Genomic DNA, 21,071 nt, shown 5'->3' with positions numbered 1-21,071 from the left:
ATACGACACAACAACTGAGGTGTGTTGTTAATTTTCATGTATCATTAATTTTTAAATGAATGAGTAAATTAGGAGGATAGACTGCAATTGCCAAGAATTAAAATCTGATCAGGACACCACGGGTGCGTGCCTTTATGTTTCAAAGAATTGCACAAGATCTTTCACCATCCCAAGTGGTCAGCACTTGATTTTATATCTCATCTAAAAAAAAAAAGAAACTTTCATGTGTGTTTAGTTAATGCAAGGAGCAGAAATTTCAGAAAACAGAGGAATGTTAGCAGTGTGAAATGATTGTTAGCAGTGTTAATTGAGTAGGATGGCAGAAATGCTTTGATGTAAGGAATCTAATGGGCATAAATGTTGATCTTCCTTTTGATTAAGATGGCATTGAGCTTCCTTTTTCACGTTTAATTTTCTTGTGAAATGGTTTCAGTTCCTCTGTCGGTCTTTTTGCACATTATCTAGCTTTTGGTGTGCAGGAATTCCACCTCCACTCTCATGGCCACTTGATCGCTGAGGTTCACGCTCCCTTGCTCTGGTACTTTACACTGCTCAGCCGGCACTGAAGCCGTTGTCCCTGTTCCTCTCGGAGAAATGAGATACACTGCTCTTTTCTCCAAAGACTGAAGAACTTTTTTCTTTAGCCTTTGTGAGTACCAAAGAATCCGTGAATCTTTTTGCTTGCCCTTCACCATTCCCACTTCTAGAAAAAAACTGTTAATCTTAAAACGGCCAAGACCCGCTTCCACTGTACCAAATGGGAACATCTCATCACTTTATATTGAATGGTTTTAGTCATGCCTCTTGAAATATTTTGGCTATTGTTTTAAAAGAATGTTTATTAGCTGTAGTAGACTATTGCAGTCATAAGCATTTCTCCTTCTTCAGTGTTGTAATATATTGTTATTTATTGAATGTTTTTTATTTTCATTTTTCCCTAGAAGTATTAGCTTTCTTTATACTCAATGCCTAAACTACTTCATCTTGTATCTACCAGTGCCTCTGATCGGTACATGTCACCCTGAATGTCATGTGGATCCTCCTTTCTGTGACTAGTTCTATAAAATCACCATTTATGTCACTTTGGTGCACATTTCTCTCTCCTTTTCTGTGCAAAGAAAAAACAGACAAACGCCAGCATTTTGCTATAAAGGTGTCGCTACTTCAATGGTATTAACCTATAGCTGCTAAAAGCACTAAATACATTGTCTTAAAAGAGCCTAGAGATATAGAGTGTTAATTAATAACAGATGTTACCTTTTGTGGCAAAAAGCCAGCAGGGCTCCAGCAAAACCTTTCTCATTGCAGTTGCTACTTTCGTCATGGGTGATTTGCGAGTGCAGCCCTAGAGAGGCTGATCCTCAGGGCGCTTTGGAGTCACCCCTCACCCTTACCCCTCTCTGCTTTCGTGTATTCAGTCCTGCAGATTCTTTTTGTTTGTCTTTTGGTTGTGGTAGCAAAAGCCAAACAGCTCATGTGCTCTGTGTCCGTAACTCTTTCTTCTATCCTTAAGGCTTTAGAGGAGACCAGCAAGCCTGAACCCCCAGTGCTGCAAGCTTCTGAATAACGAGGAATCTACAGGGGTTGGTAGCATTCCGGTACCTCACTTATTCATAGTTACTCATTCATTGTTTTATTGCTTCCATTCTGTAGAACTCGTGTTCTCCAGCGTAACATTTTCTAATGTACTTTCTATTGCAGAAATCAGTTCTCCTTTCAGACACGTATAAATCAAATTACTCCAATGAAGTCAATAGAATTTCCCCATTACAGAATGATGAGCTCAAAATCAGGTCTTTTAAACCTACAGGTTCCCTTGTAAATTGATGAATGATTTGTCTGTTCCTAGGTCTCCTGAGCTATCCTCTGCTTTCAAGGGAAGTGGTATTTATATAAATAGACATCCGTGCACACACAAATTCCATTAAACAAAACTATATGTCTTCACATTCTTCTTATCTCCCACATTTATGTTCTCACTCTGGGGAGGAGCCTTCAGGCTGCCTGCTGCTGGTGATATTTTTTGTCACAGTTATTTAATGTATAAAATGAATACGTTAAATTCATTTTGAATAAAAAGCAGCTGATAAACTTGCAAGATTCAACACAGTTTAATGCAGTTCTGGGCGTAGCAGTGTTAGCCCTCTTGTGCACTCTTCCTTTCATGCACTATTTCGGATACTCCTGTTTTCACATTATCTATATAACTCAGCCTGTTCTGTCTGACATTACAGCAATTAAAGACAGACTTTTCGTTTTAAACAAGATCATTACTTAAATAAGTAAAAAGTATTTTAAAAGAGTAAAATAGATAGTATTTCTTCAACTATGAAAGAAGTCATAGCATTCAGGAAGCACTGTTGCTTTTTAGGTTTTTCTAACCGTTATAAAACGTGAAGCTACAATATTTAATGTATAGAAATATCTGTGACCATCAAGACTTGCATCTGAGCTTTGGATTGCTTTCCTGTTCTTCTCAATGGTTTATTCATGGTTAATATTCTAATGACCTACTGACTGCCAGAGATTGCACAGGGGTAACATATTGTGATTTGAACACTGTACATCTGATTTGAGGAAATGACCATTTCCATGCAGAAAAAAGTGATTGATATCATCCTTAACACTAAAAACATATCCTTCTGTTACCTCAACTGAAAATATAACTCATTTTCTTGTGTATTTTAAAGTAAAACTATAAACATATTAATCTAGTGGTTCCAATTACAAATGGGATTCTGGATTTGTTTACTATCTCCCTTGAAAATGCATCTTTATAATAATTCATTAATTTTTGTTAGGATTCCTAAAGAGCATTTCGAGATTGGAAGAGTCATTGTGAAATACTTGAGGAGAAGTCCAGCACAGCGTGTCAGATCGAAGAAGCTGTTGCTGAAATATTTCAGGGCTATTGTCTCATGAGGTAAGTCCTTACTGCTACCATTCAGTTTAGATTAGGGTTGGAGAAGCAATTTGAAAATAATTTCATTTTAAAACCCCCATGTATTTAACTCTCTGAAAAAAAAAAGCCCAAATCAAAGTCTGATTCTGTGTTTTTATTGCTTAGTTGGTGTTTGTTTTCACAGGTCAAAGTCCTGCTGTCCAGTGTCATCACATTCAAATCCTGCGGTGACCTGTAAGTATCTCACCTCTACATTTTCTGTTGCAACAGAACAGCTGCATGAAAACTGTTGTGATCATCTCCTGAATACTGAAAATATGTCTTTTATTGAGCTATCATTAGGCATTATAATTGGGGTAGAGTCTGTCTTGTTATGTTAAATGCCTGTAGTTCAAGCATGTATGCTTACAGCATAATACATCTACATTTTTAAATACTAGCTCACAATAATCTCATTGATTGCATTTTGAATGGAAGACTCACAGCTTATCTAATCTACTTATAACTGTTTCTAAACCTTATTTTAAACCTAGTTCTTTACCTGGTTAAATCAGAATTGAAAGTTATCACAGAAAAATATTACATTGGCTCTTTGATGAACAATTATCAAGCGTCACAAGTTCAGAGTAAAAATGGGATAGTATTTTATTTTATGAGTCCACTAACTAATAGCAAATTAGAATAAAACTCCTGTGGGAACACATTTGACATTCACATGAATAACAGATGAGTTCGTTATGATCCCCTGCTTATAAAAAGAATGGCAAATGAATCCATAATTATTAAGCATTTAAAAATAACACATTCCCCCAAAAGATACAATTCTGCATTAAATACTGGGCTGTAGTTCAGCTGCAGGGCTTTGAAGAACCTGAAATTGAATAGTAGCACAGCATATAGCTGAAACTGAATGACAGAGGGATGAGTTGGTCATTTGCCACGTACTTTAACTGCTTCGTAGCCAAAGTAAGGAAGATTCATATTCTATTTAGTGCATTTGAATTAATTCTGAAATTTTTAGATTAATCTTGCTTCCAAAGCAGAGAATACAGATTAGAGTATGGTGCATGAAAGGATTATGCTGGGTGTATGTATAAAGAAGAGGATTACAACACATATGGCTGCTGACAAGTGCTCATGTTGTAAGTGCCTGTGGGCATCTCATTTGAAATATATATTAGAGTTGAATTTTGTAGGGCTTTTGTTGATGGCTATCTGATTGTAATACAACAAATACTGTTCAGGACAGTTATTTGGCCAGAAGTGACATTCTCAAATACTTGCCAAGCTGTCACATCAGCATAGGGCTGACAGCCCGGCGGGAGATGACTCTTGTATGAATTATAACCTCTGCCCAGTGGTGACACTAAGAGCACAAGGGTCCCACAGGTTGCCTTCTCTGCCAGACAGAGAGGAAACTAAGAGATGCAGAGAATCAGACTCTGAGACTCAGAGGTCTGAAGCTGCAGTCCGCCATGAGGTGCGCTCCATAACCAACCTAGGCTGCGTGCTTGAGAAAAAGGGCTGTAAAAAGCAAAAAATGCAGAGTAGGGAGGAAATAGAGAGGGAAGGGTCTCAGGATCGTGGAGCGTGAGGGCCATGCTGCGCAGTCATGAAAAGTGGCACAGAGACTAGAGATGTATTAACCAAAACAGAATTCTGTAACATAATAGTGCACTTTTCTAGTCCTACTTATATATTTGTCACTAGTAGGGAAAAATAAAGCAAAATACCAGAAAAGTCATTTGTGCTATAGAAAGTTTGTGAAATTATTTGAGAAACTGTTATAATGAGGATGGAGTTATGTCTTTCTGCTTTGGAACAGGACTCACCTGACAAGCTTTAGAAGCTGCTTAGCTAGCTGCTAGTGGAAGAAAATGATTTATACACTGTGAAATTACATTGCTTTTAATTTTAAATGTCTGTTGGCACTATCTGATTGAACTCCTGACTTGATCTGGGTGGAGTGAGTTTGGATGTATGTCCAGACAACTAGGGCTGAGCTGATGCTTCAGAAGGAGGTGACAAATGCCCAAACCTAAATCCAACAGATATAACTAATTGTGCAGCAGGAAAACCAACTCCTTCCTGAGTCCTGTTGCTGGCTGAACTATGTGGTTTGATTACAATTATTGCCTTAATGCAGAGTTTCCATTCTTATGGGCCCCATGAGGACAATGCAGGAGACCTGTTCTATCTGCAATGTGTAACGTGAGTGGTGTGAACTGTTGTATTTATAAATTCACAGATTCCAAGATCAAGGAGATAATAATAGCCTTTTGTGCTAACCATCCTACAGACACCATTTTTTCCCCTGAAAGATAGATTAAAAGTTTGGAGGGTTTTTTTGGGTTATTTTTTTTTGCAAAGCCAATTATGATGCATTTATCATGAAGCTTTCAAAGTTTCTATTATAAAACATCTGTTGGAAAGATAGTTACATGCTTATACAGCATTTAATAATGCAATATATTAATGATTGTCAATATTTGAGGTAATTGTTATTACAAACAAGTGCAAGTGCTGTGCTAGCTCTCCAGCTGACAACAATAGAAAATGTGTGTACTTTTCCTTTACGAAAATCTGATGGCATTATCTTACTATAATCACTCAGAAGGTAGAACATCAAAAGACCATCTGCTTTAAAAATGTTGGGTGAGTCACTAAAGTCAATGTCATCTCTTCTCTGGTCATCAGTGTCCCAACCATATGCTCCCTTAGTAAGGCCACTGCTGGTCATCAGCAACATCGATGTCCATACAATTATCATGAGTAACATTATTGGGTAATTCTCTGTTCATTAACAACTCATTAGATTGCAAGCAAGTTATTCCAATGTTTGTTTTGAATTGCTAGGTAAAACAGAGTGGCCTCTTGCATCACTCTTCTGTGGAAAAAGGGAATCCACTCCACAGCACTTGTAAACAGCTGTAAATTAGTTCTTTTTGACAAAATCGGATAACTGTGGTCACTAAGATTCCTTTTGAAAAATTAGTAAAGGAGAAGTGGTAGAAAGGAATTAATACTTGGAATGGCCTAAGAGAATCAGAGGAGCAGCCATCTCTGAGAAGGAAGGGCAAATCCATACAAGGTTTACTTTATTTTTTAAAGGAAACAGGTACAGTTGTGAGAATATTTGATTAATTAATATTAGGATTAAAGTCTTGGCTTCAGAATGTGATTACAAGAAGGCAAGTCTCTCCCTGAATCACCTCAATTTGTGATAAGTTGTCTTGCAACAGATAGCAAAACATGTTTGTTCTAAATCTTATGAAACAATAATTATAGTAAGTAAAGGCAATTGTCAGTGATTGAAATACTAATAATACACTGCATTTCAAACATTTGTTTAAAGGGACCTCAGCCTGTTATTTTACTGCTAGAGAACAAACCTCTCTCAAATTGCATTTGTCTACCACTGAAATGCTCCAATAGTATACACTACCCAAATTAAGGCTAATTACTAATAATTTATTCACCAGAAGCTTTGCTATTATCAGCTTTGTTTATGTAAAATGGAGATTAAAAAATAGTTCTCTTTCTTGCAAACTGCTGCGCAAATTTCATCTGCTCTTATTAGACGTCAGTATCTCATAGGAATGATACGAGTTTCCTCTCATGACAGGAAAAAAGATAAGCAAATACAATATAAATAAAATAATAAATCAGTTGGCAGAACGCTATTTATATGTGTTAAAAATATATATTATAATCTTTCTGTTCTACTTCCAAGTAGTGTTGCCTTAAAAATCCATGCCAAGAAAGGAGTAAGGCTTGTGAGTGTAGTATGTATATACCATGTATTTAGCAGAAAACATACAGAATTTATTTTCTTCTATTTTTTTAATTATTATTACCCCATTTTATGTCCCAGTGCTTTTTGCTGCTCTGATTCAAACAGTCAAGAGCTCAGAGACAGGTTCATAAGGAAAACATATATCCACTGCATGTCTGCAGTGTATTAATTACAGTAAAATCACATCTTAGCTCTAGTGAATATGTGCTCTCGGAAATTTCAGAGAGATTAAACTATTGCTTTTAGTTACTATTTTGATAATTATCGTTTTTTAAATAACAGATCTTGCTGGTTGACAATTGTATTTGTTTAAAAGGATGAGGGGTCTCTTCAAATAAGTGGTATTTTTACTTAGGAACTTGTAAAGAAGAAAAAAAGATAGAAAGCTCCTCATCATAAAGTTCAAGCCACTCGATGGGCTCTGGATGTAACTCCTTCCTCTTCCAGAGCGTTGTCCTTTCTCAGTGCTAGGGAACTCACAAAACGCTACTTGCAGCCAACAGACAAAATGAGGAGAATCCCACTAATTCCTTACTCTTTGTAATTTGGGAGTTGCAGTCGCTAGATGATTAAAATTAAGCTGTATACATCATTACATTTATTAACATACAAATGCATTTAAGTTTCTTATTTATGAGCTTGCACATCACTGTTTGTTCACCAGTTCTTCCTCATATCTCATCTAAATCTCCCCTCTTTTGGTGTAAAGCCATCACTCATTGTCCTATTGCTACACGCTACTTGTAAAAAGTCCCTCTGGCTTCCTTGTGGGTCCCTTTTAGGTACTGGAAGGCTCTGTAAGGTCTCAGTTGTGGGGTTTGTTGTTTGTTCTCCTCTTGTTATTCTGCAGAGATAATTGTTTAGGGGGTAATCCGAGGATTTTTGAAACCAATGGAAAGGTTGTGGGCTTTGGATTGAGGTCACAGTGCTGGAAGAATTTATGCTTTCCTGTGTCGGAGCCAGCCCAAAAAGGAGGGAGAACGATGCCAGGTGTTCATGATTTAACTATCCTGATCCCAGCACAGATTAGCGATGGCTCGTGGCAGTATGTGCATGAAGAACGGGGCATGGGATTCTGCCATAACCATCCTATTTTTCCATTATCATGATGCTGGGGTGAGTGTGGAGTGGTAGATGCAGGAGCCAAACCCAACAGTCTCCTTCCTCTGGCAACCTGCAAGTCAGTCGAAGCTTGTCCTGAGCTGTGAAACGGGGTGGACGTGGTGCCTCCCTGGGCAGAGCTGGCTCGGGGTGCTTGGACGGGGAACCCTTCCTTCCCATGGACACCCACGGGAAGGGTGCAGAAGCACAGCTCCACCTGCCATTAAGTTTTCTTTTCAAACCCTGTCAGAGGCTGGTACAGACCAGTGCTGCGTGTCTGTGCCCATGCCGGCTTTGCTGCATAACTTCTAGTTGACTGGAGAGATAAAAATAATCCCTGACATAAATCAACTTCATTCTGCCTTAGGACATAATTTAAATACCTTCTCCTGGGTGTTCTTCCCTCTTTATAAAAGCAGCAAGTCCACTTCCTGGCCTTCACAGTCTGATTTTCTAGAAAATGCTTAGCGAGGGACGCTGGCACAGTGAGGTGGAGCTCCCGCTGCACAGGGTTCTGGCAATGTCATTGGGGACACGGGGGGAGGAAAGGGAGAGGGAATTTAGAAAAGCTCTTCAATATTTCCTTCCCAATATTGTTGGGCAAAAATGTTTCTGGAATTTATGAACAGATGTGGACAAATATTTGGAATGATTTTTAAATTCCTAGAAGAACAGAGGTTTGAAAACGCTGGGACCATTTTTGAGATTAGGTTGAAATAGACAAATAGTTTCAAATGAAATAATAGCAAAATATGAAAACATTTCCTCACTTTTTAAAGGAAATACTTTAACATTCGTGAAATGAAATGTTCATCTTTTGAAACTGAAATACCATTTTCCACTTCAAAATTAGTCTAACTTAAAAAAGGGGTTTTAAAAAAAATGTAAACGGCATGAAACATTTTATTTGTAATTAAATGTAATATTTCAGGTTTACCCCAAATTAAAATTACTAGTTTTTTATTTTGTAAGAAAAAATGATTCTGTGTGAGCTCTATGTGAGCGGAGCTTTCTGCTTGCTTTTTCTAACGTTTTGCTTGGGTTATTGAATTGGAGAGAACTTCAGTTGCTCAGCTCTAGTTCTGAAATCTTCATGAGACCCTGTCCTGATAATTTTCAGGTGATTTGTGAAAAGACATTTGCTTACAACTCTGTTAGTGTGTAAGGATAATAGTTCCTCCCTTGTGCCGTACTGGTGGTAGACCCTGAACCTTACTGTGCCTGTGCGGTACTCGTGTTCTTTGGGACAAAATGCGGTGTACAAGGAGCTGTGATTTCAGCAGGCGACACATGGAAAGGAGGAGCTCTTAGTTCTGATGGGATGTGGGACACCTGCCTAGTGCATCCCTAGCTCAGTACACACGTGGTAAAAGGAACCTTATCACTCACAGATCTTTCCCTTCGTGTTCCTGTTCTTCTCTTTCGTGTTCCTTTTTCTCTTGTCAGCCACCAGTTCGTCGCAAATAAATAGAACATTTAATATTTTCATGTGAAGTTCCAGAGATGGGAACTCCAGGTGCCCACTCAGACTCTTTTTCTCAGGCCGATCTAAGCCACTCAAAGGCTACATGTTCAGACCTGGGGTTCTTCTCCCACATTTGTATTGAACTTTAAGGGTTTCAGAAGGCGTTTTCCTCAGTCGTCATTGTCACTACAACACTGGGGACCTGCGGGAGCTCAGCAAGCTGATACAGTCAAGAAAGGCTTAGCAGACCTTTCCGAAGGGAAATAAAGTAGATAATGACATCAAGTGCTCCATGTCTCCATTCAGAACACCATGTGAGCATCTGTGTGACTACAAATTTGTGGGTAGCATTTCTGTCTCTCATATGGTAGTTGTTTAGGTGGGGTGTTGGTTGGTTGGTTTTAATGTATTTTAAAGAATGGTTAATAGGGTTGGTCAAGTAGATAAAATCTTCAGCAAGAGGGTGACACTATGGACAGTGAAAAACTATTAGTAAGAGCTAGTCTCTGTAATCAAAACTGCTAATAAGGGTTTGCAATCCAAAGGGACAAAAATGAGCAAACCGAAGAGGAACGGAGCACCGCCAGTGCAGTTTTACAGATGGAGAAGGGGCCAAGCCTTGATTCCCTACAGCATGGAGGCAGAACCTGATTTTTAGCATTTCCAAATGTGTACATTTCAACATATTCTGTTTGATACTGGCAATGCTTTATGCCTACGCATTTCTAATTTTAACTGTTCTGATTTTTTTTCTTTTTATATTGCTATCAAAGAGAGGGGTTTTTATAGTTTCTCTTCAAATTGATTCCTTAAATACAGCTGAGCGTCTCCATTCTCAGCACAACAGTCGATGTGCAATTTTTGCATAGGTATGTGGGCTTCTTTTCCCAAATTTGACTGCAACTTTTCAACTGCACACGTCCAGCAGAGCAAAAAGCGGGGAGGGCCAGATTGACATACATTGCCTGGATGTGCTGACTTGTCACTCCAGCATGAAAGGCTTATTGTGCTGCATCAAAGTACGAGTCTTAGCATGGGAGGGCTATTTCATTGACAGTGAACTGAAAACACAGGCACAGCGTAATAGATCTTAAAATTGACTGGACTGTTTCTGCACGCCCGCATTGTTTGGTGTTCGTATGAAAATCCCTACACCCAGCACAAGCAGCGTAATGGGGTGAGACCTTTTCTCAAGAGCAGAACCATTGTGCCAAGCTCTAGCAGTCGAGCAGGAAGTCATAAAAACGGTCCATTCGAGCGGCTTGTCTTTGTCCAGTGCTATGGCAGGAGTTTGAATTCAGCGATACGGATTATGAAGAGCTTTAGTCCTCACATAAGCCTTGACACACTCTAGTGGCAGAACCTTGCAGTGCCATTTAGGCAATGGAGCCCTGCCCGTTGCTTTGCTTTTTGATGCAAAGCAATAGTCACAGTGGGTGAAAATTTAGGTGATCGTTATTGGAAGTAACTGAACAGTTCAGAAACTACTGGTCAAGTCCTGTGCTTTTATAAAACTTTTTGTGTTTCAATATATAAAATACTGATTCAGGGGTTTCACTGGTTTGTAGAGAGTTTTGAGCAACACACCCTTACCTGATAGAGTCATTGTCATATGGCCACCATATTTATGCAGTATATCAAAGTCAATAAACAGCACCTATCCACAAGTCCTAGGCGCTTATCCTTTAATGATAATGGATACAGATCTTGGGCAACCTCACCTTTAACCACCCATCATTAAATACTAAATCAATAATAACCACATTAAAAAATGTATTTATAGCTAAGCTCTAAAACCAGTGGTTTTGCTTATTGAACTAACCATAAAAGATTCGCTGTTTTGTCTTCTGAGAAGACATAATGGACCACTTGGCTGCCTCAGTTCTCTCTTCATTTTTCCCTTCGTAGAGCTACTTTGTGGCAGAATCCTTCAGATAATGCAGTAAAGTAGCTAAGTATATGCTTTATCATCACAGCAATTATAAAGCTAGCCCAAAGTACAGTGAAGTCTTTTCTCCAGGATCAAGAAGTTTCTGTTGCAATCCTTTTGGTTTGGCTGTGGGCTACTACAGATCCTCCAGCCTCATTGCTGGTACCATTTGGGTTGCAGTAGGGTGGAGTATCTTTTGTGCAATTCGCACACTAACATGGCTAAAGTATTTTGCATAGGGCAACTCAAAATTTCCCTTCCCCAGGAAATTTTGCTGTTTTGAAACCCTTGTTTGGTTGCATCACAATTAAAACAAAATCCTGTTTCTTGCAAAGCAAAAAAAAAATCATTTTGAGTTCATGTTTGAATTTATGATTGTTGCTTACACAATCCAAGCAGATTACATATATCTAAGGCTCTGCCTGTTCTTTCTTATTATTTGCTATTTCAGGGACTCTTCTGTTCTCTCCTCCGCTCGTCATGACCGTATGTTTCCCCTGTGGTAAAACTGTCTTCCAGTCAGGATCATAGTGGGGGGTTCAGTGTACCCAAATTTCCCATTATCTTTCATTCTCTTTTTGCTAAGTATTTGGACCTTTTTTCATCTGACTTGCAAAGCCGTTCCCATCAGATTGTAAGTGAGCCTTTATTTTGCTCAGCCATTAAGCAACTTTCAAGTCTTGCTTTCTGGGTATCTGGGTATAAAAGAGTCACGTAGATATTTTAGACTGACTCTTGTTGCTCTGCCTCTGAGGCTTTCTAATTTTCTTTTTTAAGAACTTTTTATATGGGTAAGTTACTCCAGTAACAGTAAATGTAAATGTTCTAAATGCAGACACTTAGATGAAAATATGTCTTTCCCCCAGCTCCCTGGAGATGCTTGATTTGGATTGAAGAGTGGGTAGTTTTTAGGCTGGTGCAACTCAATCCTAAATACTGGAAAGATCGTGACCCAAAATTAGAACTGGGCTAAACGAGTAAATCTCTATTGAAGTTAAGAGGAATACAGCCAGCTGACACTGGGAATGAATTAGACCTTGGGTTTTCTGCATCCTCGTTTGAACTATCGTCCTAAAATAGCATTGTCAGACTAGATATATCATGCATTTTTAGTTATGTCATAATAATTATGTCATTATTAGTGATTAGATCAGCTTTAGATTCTTTTTCCCTTGTCCTGTTGCCAAGTTCCATGAGGACACAAGCTGCAAGTTAGATGCCAGCTCTGAATTCTTTGTTTCTTGTGGAGTGGACAAGGCAATTCCAACACCAGGCATCTGTTATGCATTCACACGTATCTACTTGCAGCCCTATTGGGGTAATAAATTGTTTTTTCTCACTGTTCTGTAGTGATATAGTTAGGAATGGAATGGCATTTACCGTTCTCTGGGAGCTGTGCTATCTGGAAACACCTCACTGCTCAGGGAGTTAAGGCAACACTGTTCAACGTGTGTCTCGTGCATCTCAGGATTATAGATATTCCGTTACATTACTGTCTGTTCATTATTGATCTAGACCCTAATCCAAGCAAAGAGTGAATCAAGTCACAAGAAAAAATCAACAAACGATGGCTGAGTGAGTATCCCAAGAATATCACCTTGCAAGATTCAATGGCTTGTATCTCATGAGGCACCAGCAGTCTAACGTCTCCTGGCGTTCACCGATGCAATACTCGGTGTTGAACTATTCAACTTTTGATAATTTATGTGCTTGCTTTGTCCATCTTTGCATTTTCAGCTCATGGCAGATGGCACTATAATTTATTTTTGCATATACCTCAGGCTCCCGTTATGTAATAAATAAATGAACACTTGAGTGTTGCGTGTAAATATCTTAAAAGGCCCCTCGGGGGCTTCCTTGATGGGAAGGGATCTTTCTCTCTCTAAGACAGAAAAGGTCAGACTTGGGGCAGAGAAGTTATAATCTAGAGAATACTAGAAAATTGGAATAGTTTCAGTGGGCAATGGGAAAAAATTAACTAAGCACATAACTAACTCAATTACCTTTGGGCAAATAACTCAGCTACACTGAGGATTTATGTCCTCTGGTGCAGTCAAATGAAAATGACTGTCCTGCACTCAGAGTCAGTTCGGATTCGAAAATAATACAGCTCTTTTCCCTGCCAATTTAATAACAGAGACTGGTGATGGATTCTCCCATCTGGTATGCCCAGACCATTCTTTGCAGCGCAGATTTTCCTAACCACGTTATCTATTATTTCTTTGCAAGGTGAGAAATTAAGCTTCTTTCTTTCATCCCTCTTCCGTGAGCAGTGAAAAGCTTCTTTAAAATCATCACCACATAAAGATATTTTGTGCTGTGAGACTACACACTTTGTTATGTGGCTATGGTTCTGTTCTTTTACCCCAAGGTACTAATCCTAGGAGGCTGAATTTGGAAGATTTTAATAGCTCTTCTTTCTGTTCAAACAGCTGGGTTGCCTTCATTAAAATGTAAGTTTATGTTAAAATTTAGGAAATATATTATAAAAGTGCACAGGGATTATTAGGGAAGCCAGTGTATTGCAAGCTGAAAATTCTGTGAAGTGGCTCATTTATGTGCCCTGTGACTCTGTAAAGTCACCAGATAGACAAATGCATTATGCAGACAGAGGTTATGTGATGCCCAAGGCCATTCAGTGAGTCAAAGCTGAGCCGGGGTGAAGTTCCCATTTCACTGTGCCTATTAATAACACCAGCACTGCCAAACTACAGGAAAGTACTAAATTTGGGGGCTGTGTGATGTCAGCATGCTCTGCAAGGCTGAAATATCATTTGTTTCCATTTAACTCTAAAATGGTTTAATTATTTGACATAAATACGCTTAGATTGATATCTTATCTGAAGACCTTCTCACACGTAGCAGTAATAATCTCTTTCCTCTTTCCCAGAGGAGCCTTCTGTTTTTCTTTTGCAAATTGAAAAAATATTTGCGTCAACACTTTTATACCGTCAGCTTTTGAGGACTGACAGCTGAATACTGTGTCTGGCATCAAGAAAGACACGGTCACAGCGTAAATGAGAGGCAGTGTTAATGGGAGCCGAAGTTTGCCTGCATTTGTTATCCTTGTTAAAAGTAGTATTGACGTGTCACAGACCACTGCTGCGTTGGTATATTCTCTTTGTTGGGTTTGTGTACTTTATGTAGCTTCAGATCAAGTTAGTGACTTTAGTTACTAGCAGGATGTGGCAGAGGGAACAATATTGTGTAATGAGAAGTCCGAGTTAGGACGTGCTGTATGTCATTAGTGTCTGTCAGTGACTTGCCTTAGTGACTTGGGCTTGGACGTTCAGGAATGAATAGAGCAGTTTTAGATGCCTTTGCTAATGGTTCTCCTACCTACGATTGCTGGCCTGGTCATCAGATGTAGTAAAAATGAAGTCAGTCAAAAATCAGCAAGATTAATGTGCACAGGAGTTGACTAGAGGTTTGATAGCTTTGGTGGGGAAGGTTAAGGAGACTGTTGCAGCTGCATTTAACTGGAGCCAATGTCTAGAAAGCCAGAAGATGGTATCAGGCATTGTATGTATCTACCTGGCAGACTACAAAGTGTTATCACTGAAATTCATCAAACGTTAATGACAATGGTTTGTTTTTGCAACTAGTTTTAAGGAAAATTATTAAGTGATTCAACTAAGTCAGTCTTTATGCACATAACTTTCTGAAGTATCTAGCTTACCTGTTTCAACGGTTCTACTTATCTTGTGGCAGCAAATTAGATATACTAAATGCCAGAAATCTAGTCTTTTCATGCAATGGATGAATTTCTTCTCTGTGCAGTTAAGGTGAGGTTACCCATTGACGGCAGCTGAACTGTTTCTTGGAGCCACTGTTTTCTGGAGCCTCAGAAATGTAATCCTTAAACACATCTCTCTGATATATTGTATTCCCTGTTGCTGTTGTGAGAGCTCTCTTCCTTACAGTCTCAAGGTAATTGAAATACTTGAATATTATGCAATTCGCAGTGACTGATTCCACTTTTAGGGATGGGATTTCAGTCATATATATTGCAAGGAAGTCTTTCAAAAGTTAGTTTGAAAACAAGAGTCATCCATTTCTGAGAGGCTAATTGCAACAGAAATGCTGCTTTGTTGAAGGCTTTTTATTGATACCGCAGCCTGTGGAAAGAGCTGTGAAGTCTGCAATAAAACATGCTGTATTTTGGATGGCAGTTGTAGAATCTACATAGAAACTCAAGAAGAACCAAGTCTGCTCCATTCATTGTTCTCCAGCTCAAATCCCTGGTTTCATTTGTGTGCCTTGAAGAGGCTGATGTTATCACATTGATGTTATCTTAGTCTTTGTACCGATATATAAGTGATGTCAAAAGGAGCAGCATCTGCTGAAGTAAGGTATAGCACCTATCCATTCAACCATGCGTTTCATCCAGGAACTGATTCTTATCTCCCATTAACATGTATCACAGTGACCTAGAAAACAGTCCTGAAGTGCTTATAGTGTTGCAGCAACTTGCAAAAACATACAGTGCTTTTTCTAATTGATCATGCTTCTATTTTTTAAGAAAAGAAAGTTAGGATTCTTGCTCCCATCTCACTGCTTCAATGTATTCTCCGAACTCTAGTTGCTATGCTTGATTTATGTCTATTTTTTCTTGGGCCAACGTTGTCATTCATCTTAAATGATTCATTTCCCTGATGATAACTTTACCAATAGCACTCACGTTCCTGGTGCATTGTTATGATAAGTATTGATCTTTCTGTGTTGTGAGTGCCAAGAACTATATAATGTTCCAAACAGCGACTCACCCGTGCTTATAGGATTCCACCAGTGCTATACCTGTGCTTCTCTAATTGTTATCAGAGGCAAAGGCCAAGATGAAAGCCAAGGCCCACTCCTGCTGCAGGATGGTGTGGGAATGGATGGAGGATCAGAGAGAAATGGGCTCCAGAGCATCTTCATGCTTCTGCTGCCACTTGGGAGAAAACTGGGAACCCAGAGGACAAAGCGGAGCTGAAGCCAAAGCTGAGCTGCTGGGCCCAGCCGAGCTCACGTCTCCCTCCTCACGCTCCAACCTGCCGCTCGCCATGCTGTGCCCTCATTGCGGCTCCCTGCCTCCTGTGAGACTTGCACTTCTACTACATTTCCTCTCATTTCTGTTATTCTGTCGTATTTGTCCTCTAAATTGATGCTGCATCCCAATATATCACCAGCAAAATTTGACAGTATATCCCTGGGTTTTGTTGCAGTGCCTCTCTCTGTAAGATTATTAAAATTCAGCCCCAGTCCATGAAGAATTCTTGTACTATTCACTTTTTGTTGATGATTCCTCTTTCAACCCAGCCCCTCGGCTGGATTTAATAGAATTAGTCTGGTGCAAAGTGACGGCCAGGAAAAAGAAAACTCTTCCTTCAATTTTAATGAAGGGCTCAGCCATCTGATCAGGTTGTTGCAGTGCAGTAAGTTACTCCCTGTCAATGGGGCCATTGAGACTACGGGCACTTTTAGTCTAGCCACTCACAGAGTGGTGCAGGAGAAACTAAACCTTGCTTTTTAACCAAAGTTTAAGCTAAAATTGAAAAAAAAGTAAACTTAAAAAAGTCAGGTAAAGAGAAATAACCAATTACTGCAGCTGTGCTCATGCACAAAATTTATTGTAAGTCTGGGTGTCTGAGAATGTCACTAAAATTGGAGGGACCCACTTCTGTGATTTTCTAGGTGCGGGAATAACTGTGGTTTTGCCTCATGTTTGGACTCCAGAACAAGTTCTCCTGTAAGTCAGCATGGGTTCCACTTTAGCCATTGCCCTTCTTGATATCCATTAGTCCTTTATATGTACTTGGCTCTAGGCAAGGACCATCAAGTATGAGTTATGGAGTGCCTGCATCAGAGCTGCTGCTGAATTATAAATTAGTACATTTATAGAGGCAGTTCATCTTTAGTATCTTGTGTGTGGCTGATTTAATGTATATGCACAGACTCCCCCCATGTATTAACATAGCATGAGTGTATCCTCAGCTGGGAACACCTGGAGAGTTACTAATCCCCATAGTCTATATTCCTTCTCCAACAAAGACAGGCTTTTCAGCTTCCAGAGAGCTCCTGTATGCAACAGTTTGTTTTAAAAAGAAAAAGTTAATATATCCTAGATGGCATCTGCTTTCTGATTATTCAGATTATGTCCTTTCTGCATGTATTGTGAAATAACATGCATTGTCTTCCTAATACTAATTCTCATCAATGGCACAATTTAGTATGACATTTTCTAAAATGAGCCCAAAAATACCGCTGACCACTGGACGGTTATCTGTACAGGTGTAGCACTGTATCGAGTTTTCTCTCACGGAATACCCAAAACACTCAATTCTGCACAGACCTGTCCTGTGGGTAGAACTTTCTTTAAACAACTTCTGTTTGTCCTGAGAATAACTTTCTTTTTGAGAAAGAAATACAGAATCTAGATTTACATGCATGCCTTGTAACTTGTCTGTTCAGCTCCTCTGTTACCAGTAAACAATCAAATACTTCGCCAGCTTTTAGCAAAGCACATCCAGCTGTAATAAGTTCTTCCTGCAGTCTCTGGGAAATATATTGAGTGTCAAGATTTCCAGCAACCTGAGTGCTAACATTTGGCTTTGAGTGTAAGGTGGATCTAGGGATGAAAGGATTGGTTCACATTTGTCATTAAGCTAATTTAGCATCAGTGACTTCAGTGAAACTGAGGCAGTGATTCACCAGTGGGAGGAGAGAGCCGGGCTTGTACATCAGTCTTACGTTCAGAAGTAACAGAGACAGAACCATAGGAACTGTCTCAAAATAGATGAGAGGCTTTCAGAAGCAAAAATACCAGTTTCAGAGCCTGATCCTAAATCTATTTATACCAGCTGAAGTGTTCATATTGCTTCTAGTGCTCTGAGTTGTAAGTCATTGTATCCTGCATGGCTTTTTCTTTTTTTTACCATGTGTTGCATGTCAAGATCCGAACTTTTCCCATCCTGAAAATTAAGCCTTAAAGACCTTCAGTCCATTACGTGCACATACAGCATTTCTCCCATCCCTCCAACTGCTTTCATAAATCACTCCAGAAATATTCGCAAGCTAGAAAATGAATTAAAAATTCTCCCGCATTGAAAAGGTGGAAGGTGGAGTTGGAATTAGTTCCTAAAATACTATTCCAAAGGCTGTGCTAACTTCTGCTTCTGCTGCAGACTGTAATGTCTGAGCGTTTTGATGGGAAATGTGATGTGGCTGCGGCTGCACAGTGCGCTCCCGGCCGTGCTGGCAGCACACACAGGTAGCTTTGGATCGCTGCTTCTACCAGAGGCGGCCTCCCCGGCTCTGTGCAAAGTCAGGCTTTCTAAAACCTCTCCTAATAGCACAACAAACACCGAGTTGCAGTCAAATATTTGGATGATGTACATTAAGCCCCCGGGGGAATTCTCTGTTTGCAATCATCGCATTACTGAACAAGAAAGGATAAAGCAATTCCAGTTTTTCTAAAAAGCCTGAAGTACAGGAAAGGACCCAAAGAATCCCTTTTCTAATTCCTGTCACCAGATATTCACAGGATTTGGTTTGTACATTTATTAGACATGAGCTGCATTCATCCTCCTGCAATAGTATGTATAAGTAAAATATCCCTGAGGATGTTAAACTATTCTTACAAGTATTTCAGTAAAATAGTTATGTCCTATAAAATTGGAATCTCGCCATTTTTGCCGAGCTTACTTGGTGCATTTCTGTGAGCATATATAAAAAGAACGGCATGATAAAACCTATTCGTTTTTAGTACAGCTCGCTCTGCTGCGTTGGTTTGATGCTGTACATGTCTTTGTAGTGTTAGCGCACTGCTGTGTGGCAGCTTAAAGGTATTATAGCAGAGCCGGCACACAAGCTATGCAGAGAAGAACTATAAATCAGCAGTAGCAGGTCTTTTTTATAATGTTCCCATCTACCGTACATAAAATCATTCCCTGATTAGAATAATTTGCTAAGCTAAATAATAAGGCTCACAGTATATCTGAAATAGAGAAGATCAGGCAATAGAAATACCCACAGTTTCAATCAGGATTACAAATTACAGATCTCCAAAAGATGCTAAAATGTAAGGAAAAAACCCCAACCCCTGGAACTCATCAAAATGAGTGTCAGTCATTGATTTCTAGAACACACAAAGAGACGGTGAGTATAAATGTGTTACTTACAAGTGCTGAGGATTTTAGGGAATGAAAATGGAGACCAGGAGCTGGAGACTGCCTGCCATGCCAGCAGTGTTGATTTGGAAGCGATGGACACAAATAAACGTTCAGCAAAGCTGAAAAAGCTGCAATGCGAGGCTAGCCAAAAGTGTCCATGTCCTTACCGTGCTGGGGCTGGCAGGCAATCCGTGTCTGGGAGCCGTCAGTCCTTCTAATCAGGCTCCGGGGATTTTGTTTGCAAGAGAGATTGTCCTTTAAGTGATCAGTGCAGGAAAACAGAGAAATAAAGAGAAATGAGCAAATTGTACAAGGCAAATAGCTGCAGGTCTTTAGCATGCTCCCTGCGTTTTCCTGAGCTGCATCTGCAGTAGAGAAAATATCCCCAAAATAGCTCAGGCTGCCAATGACTTGCTGAAACCTGAGAAAGAATTGCTGAATTTAAAGATCTGGGTTGCTGTGGGTGTGTGATTAAAGTGAGGAATCGCTGGCAGGAAGAACCTAGGGTGAAACTACATGCTTGAGGAGTAACTTGTGAGTTCACTGGTATCAGAACATGAGCTGACCTCTGGTTCCCCCCTCCTCCACCCAATGCCAGTTAACCCTTAAGAGTTCAGCATGGAAGCAAGTTCTGCAATAGCGGATGGGAGAGGAACTATGACCCCCCAAAAAGTTCTTTTTAACTATAATATCTGTGATGTAGTGACCTACAGTCAGTGTCCTATTTCCTCAATTTCAAAGCAGTCAGGCAAGCTGATATTTTGCAGGGGTCTTGGCAGCTGCACAGTTCTAACTTCTGGAAAGCTCAGTCTTGTTTCGGGTCGGTGCTACATACCCCCTTTGAGCTGTTTGCGGTCCCACAGAGTGAAGGGAATTCAGGTAGAACTTTGAGGAAGGAAGGATAACGTAACACTTTAGGAAATACTGACTTAGGGACAAAATATCAAGAATTGCCAGAGTATTTGGCACAGCCTCGGAGGAGGCACTGCTCTCTCTGTGCTGTGCCCAAGCGAATTACAGTAGCTCAAGGACTGCTCCAGGTGGGTCTGGTCTCTGAGTGTCCCCTTTGGATTCCTCACGCTCGCACTGATCACTGGACCGTTGTACACTGTAGCCCCAGTCCCCAGCTTGCTCCCTGGCACTTTTTAATGTTACTTCCCTGATTTAGAAGAGAACAAGAAGCAGTTGGCACAAAATTGGGTACACTGGCTTGACAGCAGTTAAGTTGCTCGAGCAGTGCCAAAAGTAATCCTCAGTAACCTACTTAGGACAGTATTAAAGCTGCCAGAGCATGGACTAGGAGCTAGTCCCCAGTTTTCTTTGTACTGACACTGAAAAGGGAAAGAGCTTCAGTGCTATAACTGGGTTAGATTCAAGGCACATGGGACTGGATTATGAGAAGCTGCTGCCTTGAAAAAGCAGTTGTACATCTAAGAAAAGAGGCAAATATGGCCCTGACTCCAGAATGCGTTTTTGTTTTAACACCAGTTTTTTAAGATGTGCCAAATAATAGTGATATCACAGGGAGAACAAAATATTTAATGTGCTTCAGCCATAGTGGTGTGTGATCACTTAATCATCCTGGTGGGACTGTCCACTCCACACGATGAAGCTGTACTTCTTCAAGGGCATCTGAGCATTTGATCTTGAAGATGCTGTGCGTATGTGAATGTATTTAATGTGTACTGGTTGCTGTAGTGTCACACTCGGTGAAGTTCTGTGGG

General features: G+C 39.8%; 1 protein-coding gene across 3 annotated transcripts in view; it reads right to left on the bottom strand.

The window, feature by feature from the left end:
• Positions 1-19,751, bottom strand: part of AMMECR1 (AMMECR nuclear protein 1) — a 92,168-nt gene extending 72,417 nt beyond the window's left edge. Inside the window, exon 1 of one of the 3 annotated variants that reach the window (XM_065077260.1) lies at positions 19,515-19,751. In XM_065077260.1, coding sequence (XP_064933332.1) covers positions 19,515-19,686 — 172 coding nt within the window. In that variant the 5' untranslated portion in view covers positions 19,687-19,751. The other 2 variants (XM_065077259.1, XM_065077261.1) reach the window with 2 other exon arrangements.
• Positions 19,752-21,071: the final 1,320 nt, after the last annotated feature.

The sequence above is a fragment of the Columba livia genome, chromosome 12 (assembly GCF_036013475.1).
Source record: "Columba livia isolate bColLiv1 breed racing homer chromosome 12, bColLiv1.pat.W.v2, whole genome shotgun sequence".
In the NCBI taxonomy this organism is placed as follows: domain Eukaryota; kingdom Metazoa; phylum Chordata; class Aves; order Columbiformes; family Columbidae; genus Columba; species Columba livia.
This window is presented reverse-complemented; position numbering and strand designations above follow the sequence as displayed.